The 19275-nt window shown below is 37.3% G+C and overlaps 1 protein-coding gene across 2 annotated transcripts in view; it reads right to left on the reverse strand.

Moving 5' to 3' along the window:
• RBL2 (RB transcriptional corepressor like 2) overlaps nt 1-19275 on the reverse strand; it is a 50453-nt gene that overhangs the window by 2756 nt on the left and 28422 nt on the right. For both annotated transcript variants that reach the window (XM_031027344.2, XM_031027345.2), the window contains exons 13-21: nt 17952-18116; nt 17311-17422; nt 14472-14741; nt 14010-14290; nt 13742-13918; nt 10167-10238; nt 9395-9500; nt 8579-8784; nt 7815-7979 (exon numbers count right to left, since the gene is read on the reverse strand). In XM_031027344.2, coding sequence (XP_030883204.2) covers nt 7815-7979; nt 8579-8784; nt 9395-9500; nt 10167-10238; nt 13742-13918; nt 14010-14290; nt 14472-14741; nt 17311-17422; nt 17952-18116 — 1554 coding nt within the window. The remainder of the gene's footprint in view (nt 1-7814; nt 7980-8578; nt 8785-9394; nt 9501-10166; nt 10239-13741; nt 13919-14009; nt 14291-14471; nt 14742-17310; nt 17423-17951; nt 18117-19275) is intronic.

Raw genomic sequence — 19275 nt, forward strand, 5'->3', positions numbered from 1 at the left:
TTTATATACAATACACAGTATCTTACACATCACTATTTACACAATATGTACATATTTAGAACACGAATAAATTCTTATTCCAAAAAAAAAAATTCATACAGATATATGCTGAGATTTCTTGTCCTCACCAGTTCCTGGGACACCTGTTACTTTTTCATTCACTGAACAAATCAGGCTTACTTATAGCCTCTGCTTTCTATCTACGAATGCACTCACTAGAAATGTTAATATTGTCTATTTAAAGTGAGGTTTTAAAAAAAAAAAAAAAATTGAAACGGCAGGGGTGCCTGGATAAGCTCAGTCAGTTAAGCGTCCAACCCTTGATCTCAGCTCAGGTCTTAATCTCAGGGTCATGAGTTCAAGTGCCATGTTGGGCTCCATGCTGGGTGTGGAGCCTACTTAAAAAAATGGAAATGGCATATTTTATGTGTTGTTTGGAATATTTGTTCAACTGACATTGCATCTTAGATCTTATCAGCATATATATCAGTATATATCCCATATCAGTATATATGCACATCTCTTTAGTTGCTATACAGTATGGTATGTCTATCATAGTTTAATCCCCTATTAATGTATTTTTTCCTCCCAGTTGTTTAATACTACAAACAATGTTAATACTCAACAGGCTGTACCAGTCCACTGAAACTGCCCTGACAAGTGTCACTAATGATCCCAAATCATGTTAATTACCTTGCGTGGTATTTTAGAATTCTTTTCTCATGGTAGTGTGTAAATGTTAGACTATTACAGGTTGGTTCTAGACTCAAGGTACTTCTGATCTCAGCTATCATCTATTAAGTCATGATGACAAATGTTTCTTCAACAGTCTAATTTTGCTATTTATTGGAGAAACTCCCAATTCTATGCAATTTTTTTTTTAATCTTTCCAGGTGGTGATAGGCAAGATTGAAAGCCACCAATCTAGATGCTTGATCTTTTTTTGCACAAAATGTCATTTTTTAAAGGTTTACCTACAGTAAAATTCACCCATATAAATTGTACACTGGTGCATGTTTTGACAATCATGTAACTACCACAGTGAAGAAGTTTCTTCATTCCCCAAAATTTCCACATTGCTAGTTAAGCTACTCACCCCCAGCCAGCAAGCACTGATGATGTTCCCTGTCCCTATAGTTTGCCTTTTCTAGAATTTCATAGAAATGAAACCCTACAGTAAGTGGCCTACCAAATCCAGTGTCTTTCACTAAAGCACCAATGTACTTAAGGTTCGTCTGTGTTGCTGGGTGTATCAGTAGTTTGTTCCCCTTTACGGCAAAGCAGTTGGCCATTATCCGGGTGTACCACAGGTCTGCTTATCTGTTAGCCAGCTGGAGGACATCTGGGTTGTTTCCCACTTTTTGGCAGTTAGGAATAGTCTTAAATGTTCATGTACATGTTTTTGTATGAACCTTGGGTGAATACCTAGAAGTGAAATTACTGGTTATATCGTAAGGGCATGTTTATAAGAAAATGCCAAACTATTTTCCAGGTGTTAGAGCTATGCTGAATCATTCTGCATTCTCACTAGGGATATATAAAAGTTCCAAGTGCTCCACATCATTGCCAGAATTTGTTACTGTCATTTTTTGGTTTTAGCCATCCTAATAGGCATGTAATGGATGAAGTGTGTTAAATCTTTTGTCTGATTTTAAATTTGGTTGGTTGGCTTTCCTTTTGCATTTTGATAATCCTTTATAGTTGCAGAAATAAATCCTTTATCAGATAAGAGGTTTGTAAACTTTTCTCCCAGTTTGCGGCTTGTTTTTTCTATCTTTTAAAGAGCAGGAATTCTTAATTTTGATGAAGTTCGATTTATCGGTCTTTTATGGATTGTGCTTTTGATTCTGTTATCTAAGAAGTCTTTGTGTAAACCATGTTCACAAAGATTTTGTTCCTCTATGGTTTCTCCTCGAAGTTTCGTAAGTTTTACACTTGGGTCCACGGTCCATTTTGATTCATTTTTATATGTGGTACAGAGTATGGGTGCAAGTTTACTATTTGTATATGGTTATCTAGTTGTTCAGCACCATCTGTTGAACAACTAAATTACTTTTGCACCTTTGTTGACAATCAGTTGACCATGTATATGTGGTCTATTTCTGGATTTTATTCTATCGATCTGTATGTCTGTCCTTTCACCAATACCACATTGTCTTGATTACCATAGCTTCATAGTGAAGTCTTGAAATCAGATAGTGTGGGTCTTCCAGCTTTTTCAAAATTGTTTTAATTATTCTAGTTCCTTTGCATTTTCATATACATTTTGGAACCAGTTTGTTGCACAGATAATTCTGCTGGGACTTTGTCAGGAATTGGATTGAATATATAGATCAAGTGGAAGAAAACGGACATCTTGAAAATGTCATCCAATTCATGAACATGGAATTTCTCCATTTTCAGTCTTTCCTTCACCAGTGTTGCATAGGTCTCGGGATATGAGTCTTGTACATCTTTTGTCAAAACTTATCCCTAAGTTGTTGTTGTTTTGTTTTTTGTTTGTCCAGTATGGGGCTTGAACTCACAACCCTGAGATCAAGACCTGAGCTGAGATCAAGAGCTGGATGCTTACTGACTGAGCCAGTCAGGTACCCTTCGAAGTATTTAATGTTATGGTGCTTTAGAAAACTTTTACTCCTTACTTGTTGCTAGTATATAGAAATAAATTTGATTTTTTTAAAAAGATTTTATTTATTTGACAGATCACAAGTAGGCAGACAGGCAGGGAGAGGGAGAAGCAGGCTCCCTGCTGAGCACGGAGCCCGATACGGGGCTCGATCCCGGGACCCTGGGATAATGACCTGAGCCGAAGGCAGATGCTTAACCGACTGAGCCGCCCAGGTGCCCCAAATTTGATTTTTATATATTAGTCATATAACCTTGCTAATCTTATTAGTTCCACTAACATTTTTTAGATTTTGATCTTTCTATAGAGAAAATCATGTGTGAATGGAGACAGTTTTATTTTTTCCTTTTCAGGCTGTATGCCTTCTTTATCTTGCCTTATATATGTGAGGGCCTAGAGTTATGTTCAATAGGAGTGGTGAGAGCAGATATCCTTGCCTTGTTCTTGATCTTAATAGTGGACATCTAAATGCCTTCTCTCTAAGTATGATGGTAGCTGCAGATATTTTTGGTATGCAGTCTGGATCAGATTGAGGAAGTTCCTGAGAGGTTTTATCATGAATAAATGTTTTATTTTGTCAAATGTTTTTTCTTCAACTACTGCGATAAATTATCACCTTCACTTTTTAGAAGAGTTTGTATAGAACTGGCATTACAGTTGACTATTGAACAATATGGGTTTGACCTGAATGGGTCAACTTATACTTGATTTTTTTTTGATGATTTTAATATTTTCATTTATTTTAAGAATACAGTACATAATATATATACAGAATACATGTTAGTTAGCTGTTTATGTTCTCGGTAGGGTTTCCAGTCAATAGTAGGCTATTAATAGTTAACTTTTGGGGAGTCAAAAGTTATACACAGATGTTTAACTGCATGGGGCATGGTGTCCTAACCCCCATGTTGTGCAAGGGTCAACTGTATCTTCCTTAAGTATTTGGTAGAATTTATCATTGAAGCCATCTGGGGCTATAGCTTCCTTTGAGAGGATGTTTTTAAATTACAAATTCAGTTCATTTAATAGATACAGGGTCACTGAGATTACTTGTTGAGTATGTTTTAGAAGTCTGTCTTTCAAGGAATTCATCCATTTCATCTGCAGTATTACATTTATTGGCAAAAAGTTGTTTAACCTTCATTATATATATATTTTTTTTAAAAAGATGTTATTTATTTGACAGAGAGAGACACAGCAAGAGAGGGAACACAAGCAGGGGGAGTGGGAGAGGGAGAAGCAGGCTTCCCGCCGAGCAGGGAGCCATTATATATTCTTAATATCTGTAGGACCTGTACTGATAGCTCCCATTTTTTTTTTTAAAGATTTTATTTATTTGAGACAGAATGAGAGAGAGAGAGCTCATGAGAGGGGGGAGGGTCAGAGGGAGAAGCAGGCTCCCCGCCGAGCAGGGAGCCCGATGTGGGACTCGATCCCAGGACTCCAGGATCATGACCTGAGCCGAAGGCAGTCGCTTAACCGACTGAGCCACCCAGGCGCCCCGATAGCTCCCATTTCTGATCTTAGTGATTCATCATTTCTTTTTTAATCCTGATTAGTCTGAGAAGATTTTTTTTTTTTTTAAGATTTTATTTATTTATTTGAGAGAGAGAGAATGAGAGAGAGCACATGAGAGGGGGGAGAGTCAGAGGGAGAAGCAGACTCCCTGCCGAGCAGGGAGCCCGATGCGGGACTCGATCCAGGGACTCCAGGATCATGACCTGAGCTGAAGGCACTCGCTTAACCAACTGAGCCACCCAGGCGCCCAGTCTGAGAAGATTTTTAAAATACTGATACAGCTATGCACAAAAAACCCTGGTTTTTAATGGTCTTAATTTTCTGTATTTTGTCTATTTCACTGATTCCTGCCTTTTTGTCTAGTTGTTTAGGGTGAAATCTTAGGTCACTAATTTGGGACCTTTCTTTTCTCACCTAAGTATTTTAGTGCTATAAATTTACCTCTCAGCACTCCTCTTGTTGTGTCCCACAAATTTTGGTATGTCAGGCTTTCATTTTCATTTAGTTCAAAATACTTTCTAATTTCTTTTCTTCTTTGACTCAGAAATATGCAATTTAGTTTGCAAAAATTGGGGGGTTTTCAGGTATCTCTGTTACTGATTTCTGATTTGATTCTGTTGTAAAAAAAAAATACATTATTTGAATCCTTTAAAATTTTTTTTTATAGTCCTCAATGTGGTCTATCTCGGTAAATGTTCCATGTGCACCTAATGCTGCTGGAGTGTTCTATAAATGTCAGTTAGCCAATTTGGTTGTTCACATCTTGAATATCCTTAGTGATTTTTTTCTGTTTACTTGTTCTATCAATGATGTTGAAATCTCTGGATTATAAATTTCTTTTTCTATTTAGGATTTTATGCCCTGTGACTGGGAAATGACCTTCATTATCAGTGATAATGTTCTTATTAATGATATGAAAGTTGGGAGTGGCTACATTAATTACTGTTAGCAGATTATATATAACCTTTTCCATCCTTTTACCTTTTTTAAAAAAACCGCTTTATTGGGATATAGTTCACATACCATACAATTCACCCATTTGAGGTGTACAGGTCCATGGTTTTTAGTATGTTCCTAGAGTTGTGCAATCATTACCACATTTAATTGTTCAATTCAGTACCACATGTGCCCATTAACAGAAACCCTCCATTCCTCCCAGACCTAGGCAATCACTAATCCACTTTGTGCTTCTATAAATTTGCCCATTCTGGACATTTCATATAAATGGCATCATAAAATATTTATGGTAAGTGAAAGTAGTCACAAAAGGATAATGTTTTCAGGGGCCATCCATATTGTAGCATGTGTCAGTACTTTTTATTAGAGTAATATTCCACTGTATGGACATGCACTTATTCATCAGTTAATGGGATATCTGAGTTACCATCCTTTTACTTTAAACTGCGTGTGTCTTGATATTTAAAGTGGGTTACTTGTAAGCAGTAAATAGGTCTTGCTTTTGTGTCCGGTCTTACAATTTCTACCTTTTAATTGGTATATTTAGACCATATACATTTAATTGCTATTTGTTTGCTATTTTCCCATGTGTTTTTTCCTTTTTCCTCCTTTTTCTTTTGAATTGAGTACTCTGACTTGTATTACTGAGTATTCACTTTTTTCCATTTAACCCTTTAATCCAGATGGAATTTATTTGGTTATAGGGTGACTATCTAACACAGGCATACTTTGCTTTATTGTGCTTCACAGATAATGTGTATCAGTGACATTTTCCAGTAGGGTTTGTTACTTTGTCTTTGTATCAAATTTTGGTAATTGTCTCAAGATTTCAAAGTTTTTAATTATATTTGTTATGGTGATCTTTGGTGATTATGATTCACTGAAAGCTCAGATAAATGGTTAGCATATTTTTTAATTAAGGTATGAACACTTTTTTTTTAGATATAACTCACACTTAACAGACAATAGTATAGTATAAATGTAACTTTTATATGCACTGGGAAATCCAAAAATTCATTTAACTGGCTTCACTGTAGTGGTCTGGACCTGAACCTGCAATATCTCTGAGCTGTGCCTATATTAGAGGGACTGTCAGTCATCTCCTCCAGTTGCTTTTGGGGCTATTGTTGATTTATGTTCCCAGCTTTCACAATCCCATTGGCAATATCATTGGAATCAGATCAAACCTATGCAGTGGTTGGAGAAAACTTTTTTTTTTTTTTTTTAAGGATAATCTTTTTTAAGATTTTATTTGTTTGAGAGAGAGAATGAGATAGAGCATGAGAGGTGGGGGGTGTCAGAGGGAGAAGCAGACTCCCCGCTGAGCAGGGAGCCCGATGCGGGACTCGATCCCGGGACTCCAGGATCATGACCTGAGCCGAAGGCAGTCGCTTAACCAACTGAGCCATCCAGGTGCCCTGGAGAAAACTATCTTTAAATATTTGGTCTTCCTGTTTAGAAACATCAGTATGTCTTTGTTATTCAGGTTAACTGAGGTTTCTACAAGGGATACGTTTACTCAAAGCATGTGACAGCTTCGTTACTACTGTAACAGAAAATGGAAAAGGCTTTCCATTTTCTAAGAGTTTTGCTGCTTTCTTACTCGTTTTCCCCAACTTTTTACTTTAAAAGTTGAAAGAATAGTGCATTGAACACCCAGTAATCAGTCAGTAACATTTTACCACATTTGTTCTCTCTATATAATTTTCTTTTTAGCTGAACCATTTGAAAGTCAGTTGCTCACACTGGGACATTGTACCTCTGAATATTTTAAACATATTCTCCTACATAATCCAGTACTATCATCAATACCAAAGGAATTAAACAGAAATTTAAAGATAAGATTTAACATTGAAGTCCACATTAAATTTTCCCACTTGTCCCAAAAATGTCCTTGATAGCTGTGCTTTTCTGTGCAGGATCCAATCAAAGATCATGCACTGCATTTGGGTGTCTTGTCTCTTTAGTCCCCTTCACTCTAGAACAGTACCCTCCCCATCTAACCTCTCCTCATGATACTGACATTGGTTTTTTGGTTATGTGTGTTTCTTTCTAAATACGAGCATCACGTAAGGGGCTTTAGGATCGAGTTGTACTCCTAAACACAGCACATGATTCCCAGTGATCTAGTCTTACTGCCTCAAGGACATTGTTTTCTTTCCTTTTCTGGTGCTTCCTGGATAGCCCTTCCTTCCACACCTCAGCATCTTGCTTACTTTTCTTCCATTAAGGCCTCATGCAAGCTTCCCTCCCCATCACAGACGGAGGCAGATGCTGCCACACAAATCTGTACTAAATAGGACTATCACACTGCATTATACAAAATGTCCATTTCTCCCCTTAGACAAAGAATCCAAAGGACAGAAACACTACCTGTCCCAGAAACACACTCTATAATCAGTTTAGAAATCCAAATTTTCCTAACAAAAATTTGGATTTTAAATGGAGTAAAAACCATAAAACTCCAGATTTACAGCAGAGTGAACTATAAATGCACAAATAGGAAAAGCAATGAAAATAAATCTAAATCCTTTACTTCCAGCCTTAACGTTCTCCCCCCAGCCCCTGGTTTTTGCTCCACTGGGACTTACTGGTCACTTTTCCCTGGTAGTTCCCATCACTCATGTGAGTACTGAGCATTTCCCATTAACCCCAATTCCAGCATCCGAGGCATTCTGGGATTAATAAAGGCCAAGATTTATGTTAGGCTCACCTTTGAAGGACTGTTGCTGAAGTAGTAGAAAATCTTTTCTCGAGGAGAAAGCATTGTTTCATTTTTATGTGGAGAAATGTAGACAGGATGATTTTGAGATAGCTGTATCCGGCGAGGAGAACCTGTCCTTACAAATGGATAGGGAGAGAGTGGAGGAGCATCCATCTGTTTAAAAAAAAAAAATCCGTATTCCTAAGAAAGGTAACGAAATTTCTAACCAGGTATTTTTTATGAAAATGGTGGTTTTTATTGAAAGAGTGGAGAGGTATATACTAAAGCAGCAGCTTTTTGAAGAGTAAACAGTAATGTATTAGCAGCCACAATTACACTTAAAACCATACAAATAACACTTACGTGCTTATTTTGTGCCCGTCACTGTTTTAAGCATTTTTAATACATTATGGCATTTAATCCCCACAGCAACCCTATAAGCTAGGGTCTACTCCTATTCCCATTTGATATATGAAGAGACAAGAGGCAGAGAGAAAGTCAAGGAACTTGGAAGGTTACCATAGCTGGTAAGTTTTGGACGTGAATGCATGCACTCGCTCTCCTGTATTACAGTAATTTGTAGGGAATCCAAATACCATCTGGTTTAATGTTTCACAATAAAAAATTCTGTCGGTTAGACATGTTAATAATCTCTGTTAGAGATTTCCTCAGTTTTATTTAACAAAAAAATGATGTCTAAGACTAGCTCAACCTAAGTTATTTCTCCTCCCTCACAAGTGAAAAAAGTACGAAATAATCCCTGTCAAACTTACTACGTTTGCCTGTGAGTACTTCATGGCAAAGGTTTTAATTTGCTTTATGTAGATACTGTTGTAGAACTGAATGAGGTCTCCCCTCTCCTCCTCTTCCATGTCACTGTTGGCACCTGTGAGGCGAGTTGGCGTAGGAGGGGCGCTGCTAGGCTGTGGAGCCGGCAAGGTGCTGCTCGACCTCATGACGGGACTGGAGTCTCTGCTGGCTGCAGCAGGTAGAACAGAGGGTGTTCGACAGAAAGACTATTAGTGCACGATTGGTTTCAGAAGAAAATTCAGTAAGAGAAAGGCCAACAGCTACCCACTGTACTTGTTTAATGGCAGCAAACGGGCACTCTGTTCTTCATCCCGGGGAGCAAAGCACAGACACGCCTAAGTATTAACTTCACCCCCCACCATGCAAAGGCTCACCGAGTAGTTTTCACTAATAAATTACACCAAATTTTCTAGGACCTGTGCCCTGCATTAAGTGATGCAAATCAACAATTAGGGCTGGTATTTCCATAGCATGCTTTCAGTTGGCACGCCAGACTTTTCTGGAACTCAGGCCAAGAAATTCCTGCCTGAAACCTTCTCTGATTTCCCTGCAGAAAAATGCTACGCACAATGTGCCTCGAAGCTGCGGGAGGAAGGTCCAACAACTTTGCCACTAAATTTAGGATTCTGTTTATTGTTCCAACAAATTTTTTGCCAATATTTTAATATAGTTGTGATTTCATCTAGTAATCCTTCATCTAAAAAACCCTTAGTCTAAAAGGCCTAAAGAGTGAGAAGCTCCTAATTTTGTAAGTGTTCATAAAGACCCTAAACACTTACTTCTGTCTTTGTTTAGTTCTGTTGGAGAATTCTGATGGCTTCTGCTATCACTGCTGCCAGAATTTCTTCTTTTCCTTTTCCCTTTTATCAAAACACTTCTATACACCTTTAGAGAGACCATGAGAAGGGGACAGATTTACTGAGCACATCTTGGACTACAGGACCTTGACATGTTATTAAATTCTCACAGTGGCTCTATGTAGTAAGAGTTGTTGTCCTCAGGGAGATTAATATATGCAGCCAAGGTCATATATCTGTTAAATAACAGCCGGGATTTCCACTGGGGCCTGTCTGGCTTCAAATTTCAACTATGGCCCGTTAATACTAGAATATAAAGGGCAGTGCTAGCACCCAACCATAAAATCAAGTTATTCTAAGTCAGATACAAAGATCTTGCATACCTACTCCTTGAGATAAATGAGTTTTAAGTTTTCATTTAATGTTGTCTTGGTTAAATGTATTGTTTTCTAAACCAGCCTGAAAGGTACACAGAAACCAAACAACTTCCTAAATTGACATCTATCTTGGGATTATCCAAATTAAGAAGGAATCAAATATTTCACTCCTCACCTTTTGGAGAAAAGAGGACTTAAACTAATCAAGATGTAAAGCTGTCTTTCAGTGATTAAAGAGTATTAAAGACAAGACTTCCTTAACGTAGAATCCTAGTTTTTAGCCTGGAGAAAAGGCCACAGAATCAACTGTGGTTAATTTTTTATATTTATCGAAGACTTTAAGTTTTATTTTCAGCCCTGAGAGAAAATGTAGTTACCTGGCTCCGGGCCTGTGGCTGAGTCCTATAACAACGCATAATATTCTGGAAGGACTTGTCTTCTTTTGTGACCTGTCAAAGAATAAGAGTATTCTGAGAGAGAAATTGATTTCAAAGTATTTTGAAGAGCTCTGTGAACCTTCTCCCCAAACTGGTGAAAATCATATAAACAGCCATTTCAAGTCTCTGGAAATGGTCCAAAGGGCATATATAAAATGAACTCTTCAGGAAAACCTACTAAAATTCAGTAACAAGAGGGAGTAGGTGGTATCTGAACACAGACCTGGAATAAAAAAAGTACAGTTAACAAATGAAAAATTCACCAGAAGGACAAAACAGATCTGAACTGGTGAAGAAAAAAATTAGCAAACTTGGGACAGACTGTGGAACCTGAAGAACACAGAAAAAGGAATGAAGAAAAATTAAGAGCTTCAGGGATCTGTGAACATCATTCAGCACACACAGAGAGAAGCAGAAAAAAATGATAAAGGCTGAAAGCTTCCCAAATTTATTTAAAAAAGAGTAACCCACACATTCAGGAAGCTCTAAGAATTCCAAGTATAGGATAAATGCAGACATACAGTAAAAATGCCGAAAACCAAAGAAAGGGAGAAAATCTTGAAAACTCGAGAGAAGCCCAAAAAATAACAGGCAACTTCTCATCAGAAACTATAGAAGCTAAGAGGTGGTAGAACAACATATTCAAAGTGCAAAACTAAGAATTCAGTGTCCAACAATTTGCTGCTAAAAGACCAAACTAAAAGCAAGTGACCTCAGTAATTCAAATACACACACAAAAAAAAGAGCCCTGGTAAAGATAATTATATAACTGTAAAGACAGCATAAAATGTGTATTTATTTCTCCTTAACTGATTTAAAAAGCCATTGTATAAAACAATACATATATAATGTTTTATAGAGCCTAAAACATACAGAAATGTGATATATTTGCCAAAAACAGCACAGAAGGAGGAGGAGGAATGCTGTACTGGGCTAAGGAAATGATTCCAGATGACAACTCAAAACCACAGGAACCAATAAAGAGAATCAGAAATGATAAGATTAACAAAAGATGTACATTGAATATATTTCTTCTCTCAGCTCCTTTAAAAGTCATAGAATTATAAAAGAGCAATGCAATTGTTGGATTTATAACACTTATGGATGTAACATGTATCACAATACACCTCAAAAGGAAACAGCTACATAGGATACTTCTTGGAATTAAGTCAGTATAAATCTGAAGCTGATTTTGATATAGTTAAGATGCATATGTTGGGGTGGGGAAATTGGGGAGATGTTGGTCAAAGAGTACAAACTTCCAGTTATAAGATGAGTAAGTTTTAGGGATCTAACATCTAGCATTTGACTATAGTTAACAATACCGTATTATATACTTGGAAGTTGCTAAGAGTTGATTTTCTTTAAGATTTTATTTATTAGACAGAGACGCAGGGGGAGCAGGGAGCCCGATGTGGGGCTTGATCCCAGGACCAGTCAGATGCTTAACGACTGAGCCACCCAGGCGCCCCATAGCAGTCAAGAGAATTGATCTTTGGATAGACTCCTACCTCCTACCATGTATAAAAGTTACTCAAAATGGATCAAAGACCTAAATGTAAGAGATAAACTATAAAACTCTTAGAAGAAAACAGATAAATATTCATGACCTTGGATTTGGCAGTGTGTATTCTTAGATATGACAGCAAAAGTACAAGCAACAAAGAAAAAAACAGACTTAATCAAAATTAAAAACTACTATGGTTCAAATAACACGATCAAGTAAGTGTAAAAACACACAGAATGAGAGAAAATATTTGCAAATATCTGATAAGAGAGTTGCATCCAGAATGTATAAAGAACTACGGCCCAATTGCAAAAAAGCACAATCCAAATAAAAAAATGGGCAAAGGATTTAAACTAGTATTTCACCAAAGAAGATAAATGACCAGTAAACAAATGATTGGGATGGCCAGAATCAAAAACTCAAATAACAACCAATAAGCACACTAAAAGACACTCAACATCATTAGTCATTAGGGAAATATATGTCAAAACCACCAGAATGTACCAATCAATACTCACTGGGATGACTATAATAATAGAAAAGAAGCTGGCAAGGATGTAGAAAAATCAGAACTCCCTCATGCACTGCTGGTGGGAATGTAAAATGGTGCAGCTGCCGTGAAAAATATGGCAAATTTCTCAAAAAATTAAATACAGAATTACCATATGACCCAGCAATTCCACTTTTGGGTCTATACAAAAAGAATGAAACTAAAAACTTGAAGAGATATTCATACACTCATGTTCATAGGAGCATTATTCACAATAGCTAAAAAGTGGAAGCTACCCAAGTGGGCATCAGTGGATGAACGGATAAACAAAATGTGGTATGTCCATACAATGGAAGCTCATTCAGCCTTAACAAGGAAGAAAATTACAACTCATGCTACAACACGGATATATCTTGAGGACATTATACTAACTGAAATAAACCAGTCATAAAAAGACAAATACTGTATGACTCCTAGAGGCATCTGAAATAGTCAAATTCATAGAGAAAGAAAGTAGAATGGTGGGTGCCAGGAGCTACTGGGAGGGGGAATGCAGACAACCTACTTAATAAGTAGTTTTACTCTGCAGGGATGGAAATGTTTTGGAACAAGATAAAGACTGGGTGTATAATATTGGGAATGTACTAAATACCACTGAATTGTTCACTTAAAAAATGGCTGATTTATGTTATGTGAATTTCACCTCAATAGGTTATTTTAGAAAACAATGTCTGATAATAAAAAGTGCTGATGAGGGGCTCCTGGGTGGCTCAGTAAGTTAAGCATCTGCCTTTGGCTCAGGCCATGATCCCAGGGTCCTGGGATAGAGCCCTGCATCAGGTTCCTTGCTCAGCGGGGAGCCGCCTTCTCCCTCTCCCTGCCACTCCCCCTGCTTGTGCTCTGTCAAATAGATAAGATCTTAAAAAAAAAAAAAAAAGTGCTGATGAAAAGGTGGAAAAATGAGGACCTTCATACACTGCTGGTGGAAGTACAAAATGGTGCAGGGACTTTGGAAAAATAGTCTGGCAGTTCCTCAGTGGTTAAACACGGTATATGACCTAGCTAGCAATCCACTCTTGGGTACATACCAAAGAGAAATGAAAACATGTTGACAGCATTATTCATAATAGCCAAAAATACCCAGATGACCATCATCTGATGCATAAACAAAATATCATATATTCATACAATGGAATATTATGTTCTAAAATTTACTGTGGTGATGGTTGCACGTATCTGTAAATGTACTAAAATCCACAGAGTTGTACATTTTAAATGAGTGAATTAAGGGGTGCCTGGGTGGCTCAGTTGGTTAAGCGTCCTAACTCTTGATCTCAGGTCTTGATCTCAGGGTTGTGAGTCCAAGCCCCGCACTGGGCTCCATGCTGGGTGTGGGGCCTACTTAAAAATGAACGAATGAATGGAGTGAATTATATCTCAATAAAACTGTTAAAAGTGTTCTGAGAGTACGGAAGTGGCATCTTTACTTTTTCCTTTTATATTCCAAATGGTACTCACCTTTGCCATCACATAAATGGCACACATCAACAACTGGTCCAGATGTCTGTCCATCATAAGTTCAGGACACTGAATTATGGAGAATTCAAAGCAGGTCCAGATTTTTTTCCTCAGTTCATCTGAAATGTCCAGTTTAGCACAAAGATCCCGAAGGCGGACACCTGCCAAGTGGTAAACCTGGTAGATAAACAGAAACATTTCAAACTTTGTTTACCTAACACTTATATTTCCCAAGCTTCTGCTCTGGTAAGGGTATAGGAAAAATTACCTTTCTAAAGAAAAGCGATAAAGAGCTGGTCTTCCTGGGTCTAATACTGCTGCCGGTTAAAGGTGGGCCTTGTTTCTGCTGGTGTCCACCTGGGGAAATCTGTTGAATGGCCACCTGACCAGGGACTTGCAAGGTGGTTCCTGTCACCTGTTGAGAGCTCAAACTTCCAGCCAGGGCCTGAGCACTCAGGGGCTGGATGGAGCCAGTCACAGCTTGTGCCTGCCCTGTGACATTGACCTGGACTGGGAAGAATGTTATCCCTCCATTTTCATTCGCAATACCTACAGTTTGTTAGGGAGAAAATGAGGAGGATGAAAGGTTCTCCAGGCATAGGTTTCCAATTTCCCCCCTCCCAGCCTCCTTCCCTACTCCACTCTTCCCTCATATTGTCATTCCAGCCAAATCTCAAGTGACTTTCCAATAAATGCCACCAAGAAAGAACTCAATATCCAACTTCCTTACCTTGTACAGGAATGGTCACTGTTTGTCCATTGTTGGCTGTGACAGTGGCTGTTGCCATGGTGACCAAAGTCTGTCCAGGAACTGGCGTGACAGGAACAGCATCTCCAGATACATTCTGCACAGGGACAGCATTGACTAGGGGTTGTGGGGGAATGCGCCCAGGTGTCCCTCCATCAGAGGGGTTATCATTCTCAACAAACAGCCGCCTTCTGGTCGAGCTGGCTGTTGGGGAGCTGTATCGGTCATATAATGTGGCTGGAGATGTTAGGCCTAGAGTCAACAACAACAACGACAAATCAAACAAACGGTTTAACTCAAGGAAACTCAGACCTAACTTCTGAATCCAAGCTCTTAAATTCAAAACTAATCAGTGTCTGAAATACTTCATTAACAAAAATTATAGGAGTCATATCATAGCTACATTCAACTAATGAAAACTCAACCAGACACTATTAAGAGCAAAATTTAAACACAGGAATTTTTCTCTATTTGTTTCACAGTGCTCCCTACTTTATTCCAGCTTCGGCTAAATCAAACCAAACTCTGCCCTCTACTGCTACAGAACCTTGATGACTTAAGGGCAATTTAAAGAATTATTCTATTTTCCTACAATACTTTTGACCATATTCAATTTCTACCTAACACTCACGTACAATGTGATTTCATGTAAAGCCACTACTCAACAAGGGGACTTGATATTACTATGATTTCATCTGGGAGCATTTCACCCCAGTTTTATTAGTTTTCATCTTTGTCCTTTTTCCACATACAGAAAATTACTAACACTCAGTAATGTTCTTCAGCAAGAATGGATATATGTGTTTTGGACTCAATTAAGCTTAGTTTATTATAGTTTTTAAATTTAGTCAGATATAATTCACATACATTTTAATCACTTAAATTGTACAATTCAATGGTTTTTGGTATATTACGTTATTAGTTTCTTTAATATAAATATATATAACATGTAATTTGCCATTTTAACCATTTTTATGTGTACAATTCAGTGGCATTAATTCCATTCACAATGTTGTGCAACCATCACCGCTATTTCCAAAACTTCTTCACCATCGTAAATAGAAACAAACTCTGTAAACTTCATGACACGGTCTGTTGTTAAATATTCACAACAGTGGCTGACAGTGGCTGAATTTTCAAGCAGCATGTTCAACAACACATCGGTAGGTTTTTTAAATTAAAAAATGTATGTAGGGAGGTCATAAGGGGATTGACAGGAGTAGTCCTGACAGTCTACAGCTTAACGTTTAAATTTCTCAATGGTACAAAAGCCAATAAACTCACTAGATTTGTATTTGGAACAAAGCTGCAGTTGGAAAGAATGCATTATGATCATTATCTTGTAAAGCATTGAGACCTTGAAATTGGAAAAGTGATGAGTACAAAGAAAATGAAATTTAAAGTCAAGTTCTAATCCATAGACTAGGGAAGGAAAAAATACAGATACAGGACTGAGGAAGACCGGCTGTCAGATCTGTGGGTCTGAGGTGGATAAAAGCAGAAAAATAGTTAGGCCATTATGATACCTCTTCCAAGAAATCAGGACATCTTCATAGAGATCATCCATATTTATTGAGTATGCACTGACATAAAGTGATTCCTGATTTTAAAACTGATCTTTCGTCTACAGCCAGTGCTTATCAATTACATTAAGAGGTTGATCTAGAAACAACAATATCCTTCTAATGGCATCTAAGGATTTAGAACTCTCTGAATTTACAGAATCACTTTTTAAAAAGCAGTTTTGTCTCAACTATGTAAACTTAAACCTTGAACCTGGAAGATGTTACAAATAGCTGCCTGATGGGGAGCCTGGCTGGCTCAGACCACAGGGCATATGACTCTTGATCTTGGGGTTCTGAGTTCGAGCCCCATGATGGGCATAGAGATTACTTTTTTTAAAAAGCTGCCTAAATATAACCAGATGAATAGTGAAACTTCTCTTTTCTGTACTTCTTGGGCCAGCGCTGCTGTCATATTAACCAGGATAGCACAGCTCGACTGACAAGAGTCAAAGCTGAACTCGCTCTGGCCATTCAGTACTTTTAACTCACTTGCTTGTCTATACCTAATTGCATCATACAGCTCTGTAGCCCGGTGATGGGTGTTCAGGAGGGCACATATTGCAATGAGCACTGGGTGTTATAGGCAAATAATAAATCATGGAACACTACATCAAAAACTAATGAAGTACTGTATGGTGACTAACATAATAATAAAAAATTTAAAAGAAGCTTTTCTGTTTTGTTTTTTTAAGATTTATTTGAGAGAGCGCGTGCACACGAGCAGGGGGAGGGGCAGAGGGAGAGAAACTCAAGCAGACTCTATGCCAAGTGTGGAGCCCAACTCGGGGCTCAATCCCACAACCCCACGATCATGACCTGAGGCAAAATCAAGAGTTGGACGTTCAACTAACTGAGCCACCCAGCTGCCCATCTTCTGATTTTAGAAGAAATACATAATCATCTTAAAAACTTTACAGAAAGCACCTGGAATTCTATCATCCAATAATATTTGTTCTTAATAGTTTGGTTTTCCCATTTCAGCCCTTCTATATGCTTATATGTAAACACACACTTCAAATGTAAGAATCACATTAATATATAGCATTCTCTTTTTATAGTCACTTGTTATTACATGCATCTTCCCTGTGTTCTTAAATATTCCTCAAAAGCACTACTTTTAAGTGATCCATGTGGTACTATAATGCACAAAACAGTTCTTCTATATAGACTCTATTAACTTCACTTGTAGTTTTAGATAGAATTTCAATTCCCAGATATTAGGCTCCCAAATATTCCCCCTAGTATTTTAAACTTACTTCTTCCAAGTCCTCCAGTATCAGCGCGAACTTCACTCACCCTTCTGGGAGTCAAAGGAGAGCCAGTAATACAAATATCTTCTGCTCTTTCCAGATTCTGAGGTGGCATAACCTATAAAGAATGATATACGCAGAGTGTCTTACTCAAAAAGGCATTTTCATTAGAAATACAGTCACAATCTAAGGCAAAAGAAAACTTGGCTCACCAGTTAGTCAACCTAAATAAAATCAGCTGTCTTTTCCATTTTCATACTGAAGTAAAAAAAAAAGTCTGGCAGGCTTAAAAAATTCAAAGCTAATAGCTGAATACTAAATATGAATCAGTCTTCATTACTGATTTAGAGAATTAGAATACCAACCATTCTATTGTACAGAAACTTGACTAGAAAATTAAGAGAGAACACTGAATTCTTACTCTGGCACTGAAACCTTAGGGCAATCACACATTATTTCTGACTCATAGACTCAGGGGTTTCTTCTTAGATACAGGGGTGACTGTACCATATTAAACCCAACTGCCACCCCCCCACTTCCCATAACAAAGACACTAAATTTAACTGCTCTCAGTGAAACAAGAATATAAACAGACTAGTTACTGATGTACTTTTGTTACAGAAAGATGTTAAGGTATTTTCACAAACCTCTTCACAAGTAGGAACTCTGTTTTCATTGTCTCTAATTCTGTCCCAGAGTGGAGACTCTGGTTTCCATGCCAAATGATCCAAGATCTGTTCTTCAATCTGATTAAGGTGTTTAACCACCTCTCTACAAAGACCATCTTCTGCTCTAATGAATACTTCTATCACCTGAAATTTAAAAAAAAATGCCCTGCTTTAATAATTATTTTTGTCACCAAAAACTTGTTTATTAAGTGTGAAGCAAAATGGGTAAATTTTGTTTTTTTTACATATTTATAGATCAACAGATAATTCATCAAAAATTACAAATCTAAATAATAGTACTATTTTGAAACAGCTGGTCTTCCTTTCACTGTCTTTATAAATAACTATTACTTAAAATTCATGTAGGAATTACAGAAAATCTTGTATAATGGCATATTTTAAACATTTTTCAAAGAAAAAAGATGCCTTTTCTATTAAAGCTGAAAAATATTACTCTTAACATTTCACATTTAAAAACTCTAGGGGCACCTGGCTGGCTCAGTTGGCAGAGCATCTGACTCTTACTCTCAGGATTGTGAGTTCAAACCCCACGTTGGGTGTAGAGATTACTTAAAAAAATAATAAATACATAAATAAGTAAATAAATAAATAAAACAGAAAGTCTAAACATTCAATCCATGCCACTATAAAAACTGATTTTTGACTACTGTATTAGAATTAAGATAAACCCATACACTAAATTGATATCAAGACAAAAACAATTACCACCAAATCATTGCCATCACTCTGCACTTCTATATAACATGTGAAAGAGAATTTTTTTCTCCTGAAAGACACTTTTCAATGTTATTTCCATAAAATAAAAAAAGGTTGGGGCACCTGAGTGGCTCAGTCAGGTAAGCATCTGTCTCGATTTAAGCTCAGGTCTTGATCTCAGGGTTATGAATTCAAGCCTGGCGTTGGGCTCCACGCTGGGTGTGGAGCCTACTTAATTAAAATATAAAATTTAAAAAGGTTGTTATATAAGATTAGCTACTGATTTGTTTGCTACTTTTTTTAAAGGCTTCCTAGCCAATAAAATGAAAGTATTCTAAAAGCCTATAGCAGATAAAAGGAAGAATCAAATGAAGCTTTTACCCCAAATAGGTCTTTATACTATCTGAGAAGAATTTAAATAGTTCTTAAGACTCTTCTATTTTTTCTCCCCAGATAGAGTAAAAACTACTAAATATATTATTAAAAAGAGAAGAGATGTACTTAGGCAGCAAAATGAATTAGCCGGCTAACAACAGGAAGTTGGTCGCACCTACAATTTCTTTATCAGTATGATTTTTTAAAATAC

The sequence above is a fragment of the Leptonychotes weddellii genome, chromosome 16, assembly GCF_054177405.1.
Source record: "Leptonychotes weddellii isolate Sample4059 chromosome 16, ASM5417740v2, whole genome shotgun sequence".
Classification (NCBI taxonomy): domain Eukaryota; kingdom Metazoa; phylum Chordata; class Mammalia; order Carnivora; family Phocidae; genus Leptonychotes; species Leptonychotes weddellii.